At 43.6% G+C, this 18,817-nt stretch overlaps 1 protein-coding gene across 1 annotated transcript in view; it reads right to left on the minus strand.

Annotated features, from left to right (window-relative positions):
* Positions 1–18,817, minus strand: part of rras (RAS related) — a 168,300-nt gene that overhangs the window by 87,803 nt on the left and 61,680 nt on the right. Inside the window, exon 3 of the mRNA XM_034190365.1 lies at positions 10,511–10,613. Within this exon, the coding sequence (XP_034046256.1) occupies positions 10,511–10,613 (103 nt within the window). The remainder of the gene's footprint in view (positions 1–10,510; positions 10,614–18,817) is intronic.

Below are 18,817 nucleotides of genomic sequence, written 5' to 3' on the forward strand. Positions count from 1 at the left end.
CCAACAAATGAAAGAAACCCCTCACCAAAGTCATACGCCCTCAAAGTGGAAAACAATAACCCGTGATGAACCCGGTCAAACGCCTTCTCCCGATCCAGTGACACAAACCCACAAACCAAATCCCTCATCAAAAAAAGGTTGTCCATAATAGTCCTACTGGGCACCCAATAGGACTGGTTTCAAAATTTTTTTTTTCAATCTTTTTTTTTTTTAAAGATTACAAAACTTTTGGCCTGGATTTAGCTCCATAGAAGTGTTCAAAAAAATCCACTGGGAGTCTGTTTATCCCTGGAGCTTTACCGGATGCCATCTGCAGCACCGCCACTGCCAGCATGATGGGGTGACCAAGGCCTCTTGCTCCAAGGCCACCAGCCGGGGGAGATCTCTCAGAAGGTCAGCCGCACAGCCCTGTCACAATACACAGCACCGTAGAAAGCTGAGTAGAAGTCCATAGCATGTCTCTGCATGTCTCCCAAGCACAAAGAGTTCTTCGGTAACGTCTCGCCCGGGTCTTTGAAACCATTGTCCCAGAACATTAAAAAGAGAGAGTCTCCTCTGCCAAGCAGAAGTCACACTGACTGCTTGAGCCTTGGTCAAAGTGGGCCACATGTCTGTTCGTAGCCACAACCCCATACACCACTCTCCACTCTAGATCAGCACAACGTTTCTTGATAGGAGGGCAGTACAGGGACCTCCAGCTGCCTTTGGGAGACACCCCCGGGGCCAAAACACCCGACCACCCCGACTCCGCAGTGGCAGCCAACTTGGTTCTGTGGCGGACTTTAGTGACCACCATGCCACCATGTATATGTCCTTCTTTTCCACTATAGCCATATCCAACAAACCTGGGAAAGGCGACAATATTCCTGTTGGCTCTGGCTGTGCTCCTACGGCCCACACAAACAGTGAAGGGAATGGCACGGGATGGACCAGCGGACAGAGTCTGTGAATTTCCAGGGCTTCTCTGAAGTGTGGCGGGAGCCCACTCCATACCTCCATCACTCGCTGAGACCTGATCCCAGTCTCACACATATCCGGCCACACCCCAGTCCAGTCACGAGCGGTTCTGCTATCAGGGGCCAACTGAAAATCCACGGTGCTTCGGTATCGCTTCGTCTAGGCAGGATTCTGACTTAGAGGCGTTCAGTCATAATCCCACAGATGGTAGCTTCACACCATTGGCTCCTCAGCCAAGCACATACACCATGCTCACCTTTTATTGGAGTGCCATGTCCTCATGAACTGCATCACGGTGTGGTTCGTGAGCTGTACAGCTGCTGAGAGGAGGGCCCTGCATAGGGTGGTGAAAGCAGCCCAGCGCATTATTGGGATGGAGCTTCCTCACCTTGACACGCTCTATGCTAGCAGACTGAGGAAGAAAGCTAGAGACATTGCAATGGACACAACACATCCCGGGAACTCCTTGTTCAAACCGCTACCGTCTGGGAAGCGGTTCAGAGCAATAAAGGCCAGCACAAATCACCTGAGAGACAGCTTTTACCCTAGACGCATGGTCTCAATCACAACCCATCCCCCTGCTCGGACATGAAAAACACACAGCTTACAAACTGTGGGTGGAACTATATGGACTAAGATTTAAGCTATACGCTATACTTGCCGTCCTCACCTGGAATTCTGCACAGTGAACTGCTGCTTTAGGTATTCACACCAAGCATTGTGCATACCTTTATATCTGCATATTATATTGTGTATAATTTATATTTTAATATTTTTATAAGGAGGAGTTAAGGGAAATTTCATTATACATTGTATAATGACAAAGTGATTCTGACTCTGAACTGCTTTAAAAATGGACAAACTTATGTCCACCAAGGACATAATATAATCATCTGCATTTATTTATTTGTCTGTCTGTCCATCTGTTAGCAGGATTACGTCAAAACTACTGCACAAATTGACAAAATTTTCCACTATAGATACATAGCCATGGAAGAAACCATTAAATTTTGGAGGTGATCCGGATCCAGATTCTGGATCAAGATTCACTTTATATAGGCTTATATAGGATTACGTCAAAACTACTACGCAGATTCTCACCACATTTTCACCACTGATACATACTGCGCCGTGAAAGAGTCCACTGAATTTTGGAGGTGATCCGGATCTGGATGGGCGGATGTCAGAAATCGCTGCTTGCGCTTGATTATTTTATTCCACTTTGCATAGGACCCATCATGTGGTGAAAATGGCCCATTACTTCAGGCACTGAGGGGCCATTAAATCATTCCACCCTTTTGAAATATGAATCACTGATTTACGGTATTTTATTTAATATTTTCACATTTCAATTCCGATACTTAATATTCTTAAGAACTGAAAGTTCATTTATCTTTTAAAGGATGTACTTACATTTTTATGCTATATTATCATTGCATCAAATGGTCTTGAAATGACATCTATAAGATGGTGATATTGCAGTTTATCTTGAAATTTTCTGAGGCAATATCTCAGCAAAATTTATTATGACAGGCCTAGCAATGTAAAAAATAAATAAATAAAATAAATCCCATTTACAATGTCTTGAAATTCTTAAGTGCCGTGTCACACTTCGCACGGATGAAGCTGAATCAGGCCAAATGGGGAAAAAAGCCAAATATCGAGACACAGTCGGGAGGGACAGATGTTTCAACAGCCATGTACGAATGCCGGTCAAATACTTAGCATGTGGGTGGAACACTCCTCAACTGAGTCGTGCGCAGTCTGTGTGAATGCCACGAATGCAGTCCAAATGTTCAAATGTTGTCTGTACACAGTACGAATACTCAGACTACTGTCAGATTGCAGTTGGCGGCAGTTTCCTTGCTTGCGAGGATAGTTGGAAGGCCTTTTTTTTTTTTAAGTTTATTTTCTACAAGCCCTCTGGTGGCTGAAAAGTCCGATGCGGGATGCACAAGACCTGTTACACTTGGGGCAAATGAACACTTGAGTAGGCTGGGCTTGTGCTGCTGCCCGCTCTTTCTGTCTTTGATGCTTCTGGCGTGAGGCCTCACTTCTTTCTGCCTCAAACTTCAGGCTGGCGGATTTGATGCTGGAACGCCAGCTGAGTCTATCTGTAGCTAGATGCTGCCATGACTGATGCTGAATTCCTGCAAGGGAGAGCTGTTTCTTCAGCTGGTCCTTATAGCGCTTTTTGGGGGCCCCTTGGTTTCGTCTCCCTTCCTTGAGCTTGCCAAAGAGAATTAATTTCGGCATGCGTGTATCATCCATCCTGGCTACGTGACCTGCCCAACGAAGCTGTTGTTTGAGTATAATAGACTCCATGCTGGGCAATTTGGCTCTGGTAAGGATATCCTCATTTGAGACGTAGTCCTGCCACTTGATCCCGAAGATGTTTCGGAGACAACGTTGATGAAAGCGTTCCAGTAATCTGATCTGCTGGCGATACAGAACCCAGGTTTCAGCTCCATACAGGAGGGTAGGGACCACAATGGATCTGTAGACCTGCAATTTTGTGGAAAGGCGCAGTGCATGATTCTGCCAGACTTTCTTTGAGAGTCGACCAAAAGAACTGCTGGCCTTGGCAAGGCGACTGTCTAGGTCCTTGGCAACAGATGCGTCGTTTGAGATAACACTACCGAGATAAGTGAAGTGCTCTACTGCATTCAGGTTGGTACCCTCAATGTTGATTTGGGGTGGGGTATATGCTGTATGGGGGACCGGTTGATATAGCACTTCTGTCTTTCTCAGGCTGATGGTGAGGCCGAAGGCTCTTGCTGCTTCAGCAAAACAGTTGACAATGTGCTGCAAGGCTTGCTCCGTATGGGCGATGAGGGCGCAGTCATCTGCGAAGAGCAGCTCCATGATTAGCTGTTCTGTGATCTTAGTGTGGGACAGAAGGCGCCGCAAGTTAAACAGACTTCCGTCGGTTCTGAAGCGGATATAGATGCCGTCTGTCAAGTCTTCTTTGGCCTCATGAAGCATCATGCTGAAGAAGATGGAGAACAGAGTGGGCGCGAGGATGCAACCTTGTTTGACACTATTTGAGATGGGGAAGCTGCCGGACAGAGTCCCGTTGTACTTCACTTGTCCCATCTGGCCTTCATGCAGCTGGCGGATGATGGTGAGGAGCTTTGGAGGGCAGCCAAGGCGTGCAAGAATCTTCCACAATCCTCACGACTGACCGTGTCAAAAGCCTTGGTTAGGTCTATGAAGGCTGCATAAAGGGCCATGTTCTGTTCTCTGCACTTCTCCTGGATCTGTCTCAGGACGAAGATCATGTCGGTGGTTCCCCTGTTGGCCCGAAATCCGCACTGACTCTCGGGAGTCTTTTCATGCGCTATGGTAGGGGTAAGCCTGTTGAGCAGCACTCGAGCCAAAATCTTACCTGCTATTGAGAGGAGAGTGATGCCCCGGTATTTAGAACTGTCGGACTTGTCGCCCTTGTTCTTGTACAGGGAGACAATGACCGCATCCCGAAGGTCATGTGGAACCATTTCCTTTTCCCAGCAACTGGAGAAGAGAATCTGAAGCTTGTCGAGGACTGCCTCACCTCCATTTTGGTACACCTCTGCTGGGATGCCATCTATGCCAGGAGACTTCCCTAGATTCAGCTGCGTGGTAGCCTTTCGGATCTCTTCAAGTGTTGGGGGGTCATCAAGTTCCCATTTCACCTCCACCTGGGGAATCTTCTCGATTGATGACTCTTGCACAGTGCGCTTGTCACTGAAGAGGCTTTCAAAGTGTTCTGACCAACGCTGCATTATGGTTTCCTTGTCCATCAGAAGGGTGGAGCCATCTGAGGAGCGCAGGGGTGCTTGCACTTGATGTGCTGGCCCATGGATGGTCTTAAGGGCTTCATAAAAGGAGCGCATGTCTCCAGCATCGGCATGTTGTTGTGTCTTCTCCGCAAAAGCTAGCCACCAGTCGTTCTGCAGTATGCGGAGCTTGCTTTGCAGTGTGGAGCAGGCACTTCTGTAAGCTGTCTTGGCAGAGTGGTCATCAGGTTTAGCTAAAAGAGTCTTGTGGCATGCACGTTTCTTTTGTAGTAGTTCCTGGATCTGTGCATCAGACTCATCAAACCAGTCTTTATTTTTCCTGGATGAGAAGCCCACTACTTCTACTGCCGTCTCCTGAAGGATGGTCTTTAATCTCATCCACTGTTGTTCAGGGTCATCAGGCAGGCCTTCTTCTCCACCCAGTCTCTCTTCTAGTTTGGCCTGGAACTCCATTTTTGTGTCTATGTCTTGCAGCTTGTGGACTTGTAGCTTCTTAAACTGTGGGCCTTTCTTCTAAGGAGGGGGCTTGAAAGTGAAAGCAATCTTGGAACGGACCAAGCGATGATCAGCGCTAGGCATCACCCTGGTATGTAGTACGTCTCTTCTATCACGCTGTCGTGTCAGAACGTAGTCCAGAAGGTGCCAGTGTTTGGAGCGTGGGTGTCTCCAGGTTGCTTTGAATCTCTCTTTCTGTTGGAACAGGCTGTTGGTGATCGTCAAGTCATGTGCAGAGCAGAACTCCAGCAGCAGGCGGCCATTGTCGTTACAGCTGCCTATGCCATGTTTCCCTAGCACGTCCTTCCATACATCAGAGTCGCGGCCCACTCTGACGTTGAAATCTCCCATGATGAGGAGCTTGTCCTGGGTGTCGACGCGCTGTAGAAGGTTGTGCAGATCGCCATAGAAAGCCTCCTTAACTCTGATGTCGGCCTGCATGGTTGGGGCATACACACTAACAACAGTGGCAAAATCCTTGTTGTTGATGGGGAGCCGGAGTGACATGAGTTGGTCAGAATGTCCAACTGGCAAACTGTGTAACCTATGTGCTATGGCGCTCTTAATCATGAACCCGACCCCTGAGAGTCGACGATCTTCTTTAGCCTTCCCTGACCAGAACAGTGTGTAGCCTGTGTCTTCCTCGGTGAGTGACCCTTGGTCTGCAAAGCGCACCTCGCTGAGTGCAGCAATATCTATGTTAAGCCTTGCTAGCTCTTTGGCGACTAAGGCTGAGTGTCTTCGAGGAGGATCGCTATTGTCTGAGTCCATCATTGTGCATACATTCCAGCACGCAATTTTCAGGTTCTTTGTTTTTCTTTTCGCACCGCGTGTAGTGATGCCCGTTGGCAGCGGTGAGCCAACCGGGTCTAGTGAGACAAGCCATGTTTAGACCACCTTTTCTAGGTCTGTCTCCATGTGGAGCAAGCAGGGCTATCCCTAAACAGGGCTGCTTGGTCACCCAGGGCCCTGCCGGATGATGCTGTTGTCTCGGGTCAGCAATCAAACGACCATAGCTCCTGAGCCGCCTGCATGCAGGATCGAGACTGCAGCTCCCAGTGCCATCATGCACCTGCTGTTTTCGCCTCTTCCCATCACTGCAGGGCTTTCCTTCCCGCCTGCGCTCGTTGCTTAAAGTGGGGATCAGCTTGCGCACACCAATTCCACTCTTTAGGCAAGGTGGCACTCCACAGTGGTACAGACAAGCTGAGACGGCTGTGGTGACCACCAGGCTGTAGGTTTTACATCAGAGTGACCTTCTCCTAGCCTCTGGCTAAAGAACCTTCCTCGGAGGCACGGGGGCAGTAACCCAGGCTGGGGATTTAACATCAGGGTTTTCCTTCCCCTAGGTGGACCGCCTTAACAGGGCTAATGAGTCCCATCTACCCACTGCTATAACCCAGTCAGCTGGGAGGCTCGTGATGGCGGGAGCGCCTAGATCCCGTATAGGTCATGGACCTACCACTGCCATACTTGAATAAACAATATCTGTGTTGTAAAACAACAAAAACACAAAGCCAACCTAGTCAAAACCAAAGTGAGTGCAGCTCCAGGAAAACCTACCTGAAACAATCTAAAACTGAAAATAAATCTGACTCAATCTAAACCAAAAACAATTCATCTAGCGCAACGTAACTATAGTTTGTAAGCTAACAAACGGAATATCAAATCAAATCAAATTTATTTATTTATTTATATAGCGCCAAGTCACAACAAACAGTCGCCCCAAGGCGCTTTATATTGTAAGGCAAGAGCCATACAACAATTACAGAAAATTGATTGACAGATTGCAGTAACAATAGGAAAAATGCACATTGACAGCTGTACAGGTGTGGTTTGAGTGCCACTCGAGGTCTGGGTGGAAGACAAGAAAGGGGAGGAGCATGGCAGAGCGAGTGCTGTGGTCCACTATCTTTTGATTTGCCATGTCACCCTGCTGGATTTCGAATGACATCCAACCTATGAACTGATGACATCTAACCCAGGATCCACCAACAACTGCATCACTCTAGTGCACGTACAGTAGTGTTCAGAATAATAGTAGTGCTATATGACGGGGGAAGGTGATAGTCTAGTGGTTAAGGTGTTGGGCTTGAGTCCAGAAGATCATGGGTTCAAATCCCCGCCTGACTGGAAAATCACTAAGGGCCCTTGGGCAAGGCCTTTAATCCCCTATTGCTCCCGGTGTGCAGTGAGCGCCTTGTATGGCAGCACCCTGACATCGGGGTGAATGTGAGGCATTATTGTAAAGCGCTTTGAGCGTCTGATACAGATGGAAAAGCGCTATATAAATGCAGTCCATTTACCATTTATTTATGTGACTAAAAAGATTAATCCAGGTTTTGAGTATATTTCTTATTGTTACATGGGAAACAAGGTACCAGCAGATTCAGTAGATTCTCACAAATCCAACAAGACCAAGCATTCATGATATGCACACTCTTAAGGCTATGAAATTGGGCTATTAGTTAAAAAAAAAAGTAGAAAAGGGGGTGTTCACAATAATAGTAGTGTGGCATTCAGTCAGTGAGTTCGTCAATTTTGTGGAACAAACAGGTGTGAATCAGGTGTCCCCTATTTAAGGATGAAGCCAGCACCTGTTGAACATGCTTTTCTCTTTGAAAGCCTGAGGAAAATGGGACATTCAAGACATTGTTCAGAAGAACAGCGCAGTTTGATTAAAAAGTTGATTGGAGAGGGGGAAACTTATACACAGGTGTAAAAATTTATAGGCTGTTCATCTACAATGATCTCCAATGCTTTAAAATGGACAAAAAAAAAAAAACAGACGCGTGGAAGAAAACGGAGAACAACCATCAAAATGGATAGAAGAATAACCAGAATGGCAAAGGCTCACCCATTGATCAGCTCCAGGATGATCAAAGACAGTCTGGAGTTACCTGTAAGTGCTGTGACAGTTAGAAGATGCCTGTGTGAAGCTAATTTATTGGCAAGAATCCCCCGCAAAGTCCCTCTGTTAAATAAAAGACATGTGCAGAAGAGGTTACAATTTGCCAAAGAACACATCAACTGGCCTAAAGAGAAATGGAGGAATATTTTGTGGACTCATGAGAGTAAAATTGCTCTTTTTGGGTCCAAGGGCCGCAGACAGTTTGTGAGACGACCCCCAAACTCTGAATTCAAGCCACAGTTCACAGTGAAGACAGTGAAGCACGGTGGTGCAAGCATCATGATAAGGGCATGTTTCTCCTACTATGGTGTTGGGCCTATATATCGCATACCAGGTATCATGGATCAGTTTGGATATGTCAAAATACTTGAGGTCATGTTGCCTTATGCTGAAGAGGACATGCCCTTGAAATGGGTGTTTCAACAAGACAATGACCCCAAGCACACTAGTAAACGAGCAAAATCTTGGTTCCAAACCAACAAAATTAATGCTTTGGAGTGGCCTGCCCAATTCTGAAGCAAAACCAAGAAATGTGAATGAATTGTGGAATGTTGTTAAAGAATCTTGGAGTGGAATAACAGCTGAAAGGTGCCACAAGTTGGTTGACTCCATGCCTCGCAGATATGGAGAAATCATGAAAAACTGTAGTTATACAACTAAATACTAGTTTAGTGATTCACAGGATTGCTAAAAAAGCAGTTTGAACATAATAGTTTTGAGTTTGTAGCATCAACAGCAGATGCTACTATTATTGTGAACACCCCCTTTACTACTTTTTTTTACTAATAGCCCAATTTCATAGCCTTCAGAGTGTGCATATCATGAATGCTTGGTCTTGTTGGATTTGTGAGAATCTACTGAATCTACTGGTACCTTGTTTCCCATGTAACAATAACAAATATACTCAAAACCTGGATTAATCTTTTTATTCACATAGCACTACTATTATTCTGAACACTACTGTATACGTGTGTTGTCAGTTCATTACAGCCATCAGATCACTGACACGCACACTTGTTATTACTGGTGCGGCAGTTATAGCCAACAGCTTGCAATGATGCATCACAGAAAACGTTCCCATGAAATTAAAAAAAAAAGCTTTTCTGAAGTGTTCCTGAGCCCATGCGGTAAGATGCTTTACACAATGATGTCGGTTTTTAATGCAGTGCCGCCTGAGGGATCAAAGGTCATGGGCATTCAATGTTGGTTTTCAGCCTTGCTGCTTACGTGTAGAAAGTTCTCCAGATTCTCTGAATCTTCTGATTATATTATGGACTGTCGATGATGGAATCCCTAAATTCCTTGCAATTGAACATTGAGAAATATTGTTCTTAAAATGTTGGACTATTTTTTCACATTAAATATCTTGTCTTTGTGGTGTATTCAATTGAATATAGGTTGAAGAGGATTTGCAAATCATTGTATTCTGATTTTATTTACATTTCACACAATGTCCCAACTTCATTGGAATTGGTGTTTCTAAAAAAAAAACAACAAAAAAAAACACTAAATTCAGCACTGAACACTTGCTACTGAACACTGATCTCAAAAATGACCCAGGCAACTGGCAAAAAAGCAGAAATCCACCAAAAAGCAGAGATTTTTCATCCCTGATCACAATATTTCCTTTGCGCATCCCAAATGGGATGCACTTTGGTGCTGTTTGGGACATGCCGGCAGGATCTGACGTGCCTGCCCGTGGCGAATACCTCTTGAGCACAATCAGACTGTTCTAAATGCTGTTTTGATGCCATGAGAATATTTAGAAATCGGTCAGAATGCAGTTAGAAGCCACCTTGACTGCCGTTCGATATTTTCTCATCTCGAACTCACCCCAAAAGTAGAGAGCATGTGCTCTGCATTTGGGCTGCCTCACAAGTGTGTCCGACTGGTTTGAGTGCACTCAGAGTGCTGTCAGAGGTTTTCCATTGCACCTCAACTTTGCTTGAATTTAGGTCAAATTTTCATTCGGATGGCATTCGGGCTCATTCAGCCTCAAGTATGATGGGTGTATAAGACTTTTGAAAGACTGATTAAAGATATTTTAAAACTAATTAAGGCCTTATTTTTAGGTTCATGAATTCAATGCCTTTAGGACTTTTTGAGGATCTGCAGAAATTCTGCATTACTGACACAGACTGCATATAATGACAAAACACCCCAAGTCTGGGGAGCATTGTGAGCAGATCCAGTGAGTTGGGGATGGCAGAGGGATCACCTGAGCCGGAGGCGAAACTGTGATTTTTATTACAACTGCAACAAAATTAACACAGTCATAACTTTAAAATCAATTCACCACAACAGTAATGATGGAGACAAAGCATGAGATCTTGTTGAAGTCAACATTAAACCAGACATTCTTCATTACCTGCCACGGTCGTTGAGTGCAAACACCAGTAAGAAACCCTCTCCTGAGCGCATGTACTGCTCCCTCATGGCCCCAAACTCCTCCTGACCGGCAGTGTCCAAGACTGACACACACACACACACACACACAAAAGCATAACATTATGTCTCGCATACAAAGTTAGTGCTGGTGAGACACAAACAGTCAATGCAGGTGTGTCCTGTGGATTGTACCACCAGCATTTAGCAAACATCCATCCTGTCCAATGTATGAATGTAGGACTTACTGTCTGTAGGTCTTACTGTCTACTGTCTGCAGGTTTTTACTATATGTAGGACTTACTGTATATAGGTCTTACTGTCTGTAGGATGTACCATCTACTGTCTGTACATCTTTACAGTCTGTATTGGTCTTTACTGTCTGTCAGTCTTACTGTTTAGTCTATAGGTCTTTACAGTCTGTCTTTACTGTCTAAAGGTGACACTGTATACTGTCTGTAGGTGTTTTTGCGGTCTGAAGATTTTACCGTCTACTGTTTATAGGTGTTTACTATCTGTAGGTCTTACTGTGTACTGTCTGTAGGTCTTAATGTTTACTTTCTGTAGGACTTTACTGTCTGTGGTCTTACTGTTTACCGTTTACTCTCTGTTGGACTTTACTGTCTGTAGGTCTTACTGCTTACTCTCTGTTGGTCTATACTGTCTGAAGGATGTACTGTCTACTCTCTGTAGGTCTTTACTGTCCGTCGGTCTTACTGTTTACTCTCTGTAGGTCTTTCCTATCTGTTGTCTGTATGTCTTTACTCTCTGTAGGTCTTTACTATCAAAAGGTTTGTCTTACGGTTTACTCTACGTGGGTCTTTAATGTCTGTCGGTCTTACTGTTTACTCTAGGTATTACTGTCTGTTGTCTATAGATCTTTAACCCTCTGGGGTCTGAGGGCATTTTTTGGACAGTTCACTCACCTGGCATAAATGTTTTATTATTGCTGTTAACAGCTCTCCCTGCATCCCACAATCATGTATGTCTCTTTTTTCAGGACAACCTGTGTTTTCATAATATATATGCTTTTGTTGTGTTTTATAAGTGTAATAAAGGTTTACAATCAAAAATAAGAAAGGAATAAGTAAAGCGGGAAATAATTTTCCACACACATTTATTCAAAACACACAGCAAACTATAATAAACAACTGTTTTGACACTTTATAAAGGTAATTTGAGGTCTTGTGTGAAAGACTGTACAACAAAAAGGTTCAAACAATAAACAAATGCTCATTTTGAAAAATATATACTAAATGGTCTATGCGTTTTGTTTTGTTTTTGTCTTCATCTCAAAGCAATTTCTGTCTGCTATTACACAAAGGTTACATTACAAACTTCTACCTCTACTGTGTTTTGGAGTGTTCTGTGCAGTACACTTTGGCCCACTTTGACTCCTTACAGTCTGAGGAGCGGGCCTCCCCCTCGCTCCATTCATATGGTAAACAGTGCTTTACGCCAAGAAACAACAGAGTCATCCAGTAACATTCACATGCAAATTAGTGGAGCAATCCTGATAGTTACACACTCTTTGTTTGAGCACGTGAGATTGTCATCAGAGGCTCTCCGTCTGCGTTCACTGATCGCTGTGCGTAATGGCGCAGGGTGCATTTGGAGTCCAATAGTATGTACTCACTGGAGTACCCAGGGGGCTATTCAAATGGGCCAACTAGTAATATATCACGCCTGAAAATGATCTTTGGCTTTTCACGTGTGGTAAATCTGCCCTACGACTGGATTTTGGAAAACCATGTGACGGTGAACCAATTCCGACTGGACACTGACATTGCACACGTCATCACACAGCTTCTATGAGGAGTACAAAGATGGACGATGGCTAGCTCAAAAGTCCGCAGAGTTAATTTTTCAGCAAAAAAAAAGTAAGTTTCTATCTCATTATCATTAAAAAGTTATTTATAATTTAGTAAAGCTTGGTCTTAGCCGTCGTATATGACGGCGTCGGCCCCAGAGAGTCAATGTCTGTTGGTCTTACTGTTTACTGTCTGTAGGTCTTTACTGTCTAAAGTTGTCACTGTCTACTGTCTGTTTTACTGTCTGAAGGTGTTACTGTTTATAGGTCTTTACTCTCTGTAGACCTTACTGTTTATTATCTGTAAGTCTTACTGTTTACTCTCTGTAGGACTTTATTGTCTGTGGTCTTACTGTTTACTGGCTGTAGGTCTGTCCTGTCTGTCTGTAGGTCTTTAGTCTCTGTAGGTCCTACTGTTTACTTTCTATGGGTTTTTAATGTCTGTAGGTCTTTACTGTCTGCTGTCTGTAGGTCCTTAGTGTATGTCGGGCTTACTGTTTACTCTATAGGTCTTCACTGTCTGTAGGCCTTACAGTTTACTCTCTGTAGGTCTTTACTGTCTGTGGTCTTACGGTTTACCGTCTGAAGGTGTTTACTGTCTGTAGGTCTTGTTTACTCTCTGAATGTCTTTACTCTATGTAGGTATTTACTGTCTGTAGGTCTTGTTTACTCTCTGAATGTCTTCACTCTATGTAGGTATTTACTGTCTGTAGGTCTTTCTGTTTGTACTCTGAAGGTCTTCACTCTGTGTAGGTATTTACTGTCTGTAGGTCTTTCTGTTTGTACTCTGAAGGTCTTCACTGTCTGTTGTCTGTAGGTCTTCACTGTTTATTGTCTGTAGGTCTATAATGTATGTTGGTCTTACTGTTTACTCTCTAGGTCTTACTGTCTATAGGTCTTTACTGTCTGTTGTCTGCAGGTGTTTATTTACTGTCTGTAGTTCTTTACCGTTTACTGTCTGTAGGTATTTGACTCTCTGAAGGTCCTTACTCTGTAGGTCTTACTGTTTACATTCTGTAGGTCTTTACTGTCTGTAGGTCTTACTGTTTGTAGCTGTCCGTTTACTCTCTGTAGGTCCTTAATGTCTGTCAGTCTCACTGTTTACTCTATAGGTTTTTGCTGTCAGAAGGTGTACAGGTCTTATGGACCTTTCACACTGAACACGTCGGAAGCGTCAAATGCGTCAAAAATCGGTCTAAAAAGCATTATTTTCAATGAAACGCGTTGCTTTTTAGATGCGTCAGAAATGTCGCATCAAAAGTCGAGCTGAAGCGATGCTTCTGACGGGAGCGCGCATTGCTGCTTGTCGGCAGGCTGACGCGGTCAAAGTTCAACCCAATCCAACTTTCGACGCTCTGAGCTGTGACGTAGCTTCGCGCTGTCCAACAGGAACGACGTGTCGGGCCAAAACACGGAAGACTAGTGGCAGAAACCACTGATGTCTACAAAACAGAAACGTGTCACAGGACTGCTCATCTATAGAGCAGTTTTCTGAAGAAAAATCCTTGGAAATGTTTTTGTTGTTGTTGTTTGTTACCTCAAAATTTCTGATTACTGTTAAAAAAAAAGTTTAGAACACTAATTAAAATAGCTAAATAAATCAATAAATGGTTCTTTAGAAACCTTTCATCTGTAAATTAAAACCACCTGTTTTTTCAGATTAGATCATTTCTTGTTTAACATAAGGAACGTTGGACATTTATATTTAGACAAATAAAGTAACGTGGAAATTTGTAATTTTTTTTTAAAGTCTGGTAGATTATCTCATTTCAACCAGAAAAACAGACACTGTAAATAAATACAAATGTTTATTATAAATGCAACAGGAAATAATTTAACAATGACTGCAGTGTGATTGTAAAGTAGGATTTCTGTGACATAAACCTCATGATTAATTTTTTATAGTCATTTCAACTTGTAATTATGTCAAAATATGTAATTGCCTTTAATGTTGTTATCAGGCCAGAGTCATTTCTAAAATATGAATTTGAGCACAATAAGTGGAGAGCTTCTACTGGTGCAAATGTCTTTCATGGACATTTTTAATGATTCATTCATTTATTGTTAAAATATAAAATGAAACAGCTTTTTAAAAAATAATAAAATAGTGGTTGTTGAAAGAGCCTTTATTTAGAAGCAGGTGATGTTCTGCTGGATTCTCTGGACCAGATGAAGGTCTCTTCTGCAGCTTTGAACTCTGGTGGTGTTGCTGAACAGCAGAGATGTTTTCTTTCGACTGGACTTTGTGGTGTTCAGCTCATCAATGGAAGTTTGGTTGTCTGCACAGCAAATGTTCCTGATTAGGACAAATAAAAATATGTCTTAAAATATAAAGAAATACTAAACAGTTTATAAAATAAAAAAAAAAGATGGAAAAAAACACCCGAAAAAAAAAACAGTTATATAAAGTTGAGCTTTTGTGGTCTCTGAAAAAAGCTGTAGCTTTATTTGGTAAAAATAAAAAAGACTGAACCATTTACAAATTAAATCGTTCACTCAGATCAACTGTGTTAAAAGGCTAAGCTAACGTTAGCCGATCATTAAACCTTCACAGCAGTTCAGTAAACGTCACGTTTTATTTTAATATTATTCTCACCTCGATAAAGCTGCAGAACTAAACTCCATTGGTCAAACTGGGACTTCGCATATATACAAAAAGTGGGAGATTTCAGACTGAGTGGGTTTACTCCATCACCCCGGCTGCCTGCCTCGCTCTGCCCAGGAATGATGCCCCAAGTCCTGGCTTCTCTGTGTGGGTCGGCCCGCTGTCGCGGTTCGATCAATATCCCACCAAGTCGTCAGTCCTCCCTCGGTTGGCGTCACTCTGAAAAGTAGCTGAAAAAAGCTTCTCCCAGCAGGGTGATGGGAAAATCCTTCTACTGCTGGTTTTTAAAACTTTTTTTGTGGTTCAGATGACGCAAATTCAAGATGGCGATCGCTGAACTTTTGTCAGATTGTGGAAACAGCCAGAGTGTGACGTAGCAATCTCCGCCCCCTTGCCACTTCCGAAGCGAAGCGTCTGAAGTCACGACGCATTGGAAACGCATCGGCCTGACGTTACCACGCGTTGGAAAGCTTTGACGGATTGGCCTGACGCTTTCAGTGTGAAAGGCCCATCACTGTTAACTCTCTGTAGGTCTTTACTGCCTGTTAGTCTTACTGTTTACACTGTAGGTTTTTACTGTCTAAAGGTGTCTCTGTCTCTTGTCTGTATGTGTTTTTGCTGTCTGAAGGTGTTACTGTCTATAGGTCTTTACTATAGGCCTTGCTGTTTACACTCTGTAGGTCTTTACTGTCTGTAGGATGTACCGTCTACTCTCTGAAGGGCTTTGATGTCTGTTAGTCTTACTGTTTACTGTCTGTAGTTCTTTACCGTCTGTAGGTCTTACTGTTTACTCTCTGTGGGTCTTTAATATCTGTCGGTCTTACTGTTTACTTTCTGTGGGTCTTTAATGTCTGTAGGTCTTTACTGTCTGTTGTCTGTAGGTCTTTACTGTCTGTAGGTCTTGAATGCCTGCCAGTCTCACTGTCTACTGTTTATGGGTCTTTACTGTCTGCAGGCCTTACTGTTTACCATCTGTAGGTCTTACTATTTACTGTCTGTGGTCTTTACTGTCTGTAGGATGTACTGTCTACTGTCTGTAGTTTCTTACTGTCCGTAGGATGAACTGTCTACTGTCTGTAGGTCGTTACTGTTTGTAATTCTTACTGTTTACTGTCTGAAGGTCTTATTGGTCTATACTCTCTGTTGGTCTTTACTGTCTGTAGGTCTTCAATGTCTGTCGGTCTCACCGTTTCCTGTCTGTAGGTCTTTACTGTATAAAGGTGTCACTGCCTGCTGTTTATAGGTCTTTACGATCTGTAGGTACTACTGTTGGGGGTCACAAATATAACTCGTTTGAGCATCTGATTCTCCGCTCTGGTCAGTATTTTACGCATTGCCAAGGTCAAAAGAATAAAATCAGCCGTATTACTTTGCCACTATATATGGGCCTCCTGGCCCATATTCTGAATTCTTAGATGAATTTGGTGCGTTCATCTCTAACTTGTCAACTAGTGCAGATAAAATTCTGATCATTGGTGACTTTAAGTTCATATAAATAAGCCTTCTGATCCTCTCTGCAAATCATTTATGGAAATTTAGGATTTCAGCAATGCATCTGGGACTTGACGCACATTAGTGGAAATACCCTTGATTTGGTTCTCGCACGTGGTATTGCTGTCACGAATATTGACATCATGCCTCTCACATCAGTGGTCTCTGATCACTCACTTATTAAGTTTACAATTTCGCTGCCATGTTTAGTGGAACAACAACCTTATTTATCACTACAGCGATGCATCAACTCCTCAACTAAGACTGAACTCGAAGCTAGACTGCCTGATGTCTTAGCTTCACGTTTGGAAAATGCCCAATCAGTAGACAGTCTTGTGGATAGTTTAAACTCAACATGATTGCGCCACTTTTGTTGAAACTGCACTCCCCCAAATCACAGTCACCTTGGTTCAGTGATTACCTGCGTGACCTCAAGCATAAGGCTAGAGGTCTAGAACGAAAAACTATTCCACCTTGCGTGGCATGATGCTATCTTAGACTATAAGTATGCACTACTGGATACAATGTGGACCTATGACTCTGATCATCAAAAACAAGCATAACTCAAAGTTCTTGTTCGACACAGTGGCAACACTTATTTATGGACAACCACCTGTAGTTCACTCTCCTTTTATAGCACAAGATTTATTGGATTACTTTGAGAAGACATTCGGTTAAACATATCCCAGCATGCCTTAACCCAGCCACTACACTTTTTTTCAAGATGGGGCCTGTGTTTGGCCTCGCCGTCGCTGCTGTCCGTGTACCTGTTGTGTGTGTGTTGTTGATTGTCATCCTGCTGGTCTATGATGGTCTTGCTGCTCGCTGTGTGTATGACCGTCAGGCTCTGCTCACTATCCGAACTTCTATGGAGAACTATGGGGCTTCATTCTCGTCTTCTTTTGGTGATGAGTTCTTTCGATGGCCTCCGTTTGTGCCGTTAGCCGGCGATGCTAGCGCCAGTCAGCGCTACAGGAGCTCCCGCGGACACGGACGAAGGAGGGGGAGAAGAGCTGGTGTGCAGGTGAGGCTGAGGCGGTTCTGGAAACGCGGAGTTGTGGGAAAATGTCGTCGATCCCGTTTGATCAACTTGCTTTCTCCGGACATGTGGACGTACGGCCCGTCTCCCTCGCTGGATCATCACGGGCGGCCCTGCTGTCTCCGTCAGGTGTTTCCTGATTCTCCTGTGGCCGTGGTGGCTCCCCTGCTGGTGTGTGAAACCCGCAGGCAAAGTGGTTCGTCTCTGCGGGTCCTGTGTGCCATACCCCGGCAGTCCGCTGTGGAGAATCCAGCTGCAGCTCCTCTCAGGATGGCGCTGTTAAATGCGCGCTCCGTTACTAACAAGACTTTCATTTTGAATGATTATATTCGGTCCAAGAACCTGGAATTTTTGTTTCTAACTGAAACCTGGCAGAGGGAAATGGAACATGCCCCCCTCATTGAACTCTGTCCCCAAAATTTCTGATTCTTCAGCTCGCTGCGTTTGTGTGGACGTGGTGGCGGACTTGCTGCGGTCTGTAGGAGCAGCTTTGTGTGTCGACGTGTGAGCTCAGAATCGTTTCTGATTTTAAAAGTTGGGAGAACTAATCCTTCTAATTGTGTTTTAATATATCGTCCACCTGGTCAATGCACTTCCTTCCTCAAGGAGTTTAGTGACTTTTTATTTACAACTCTCAAGCTGTCCAGGTTTTTAATTGTTGGTGATTTTAATTTCCATGTTGATGATGCTTCAGATAAATCTGCTGCTAAATTCATCAGTCTGATTTAATCTTTCAATTTGATCCAACACGTGTCTGGCCCCACACACAGCAAAGGTCATGTTTTAGATCTTGTTTTTACTCTGGGTCTTAATATTGAGTCTATTTATTCTGAGGATATTTTTATTTCTGATCATGTTTGTATTCTTTTTAATTTGTCTCTTAATCTGGATTGTCCGTCTGCTCCTCTCGCATTTTTAATCATTTTACTGCAGATGTATTTTCTGCTGCTTTTAACCTTGAGTTGTTTAGTTTAGATGATGTTGATATTTTAGTTAATTCTTTTAATCATCATTGTCTCTCAATTTTGGACAGAGTGGCTCCTTTTAAAACCAGACATGCCCCTCTGAATAACTCCTCCCCCTGGATGAATGACGGTATTCGCAGCGTTAAGAGGTCATGTCGGAAAGTGGAGCGGTTGTGGAAATCTACAAAGCTCCAGGTCCACATCCTTCATTTAAAGGAGCTTTTAATCTCTTTTAATAATATGGTGAAAGATGTGAGGGCTGCTTATTTTTCCACTTTAATTTCTAACAGCCGACGGAATCCCAAAATTTTGTTTGACACAATCAGAGATATTGTTACACCTGCATCTCCTGCTGCTATCATTCAGTCAAATGAAGACTG

This window comes from Thalassophryne amazonica, chromosome 16 (genome assembly GCF_902500255.1).
Source record: "Thalassophryne amazonica chromosome 16, fThaAma1.1, whole genome shotgun sequence".
NCBI classification, from domain to species: Eukaryota; Metazoa; Chordata; class Actinopteri; order Batrachoidiformes; family Batrachoididae; genus Thalassophryne; species Thalassophryne amazonica.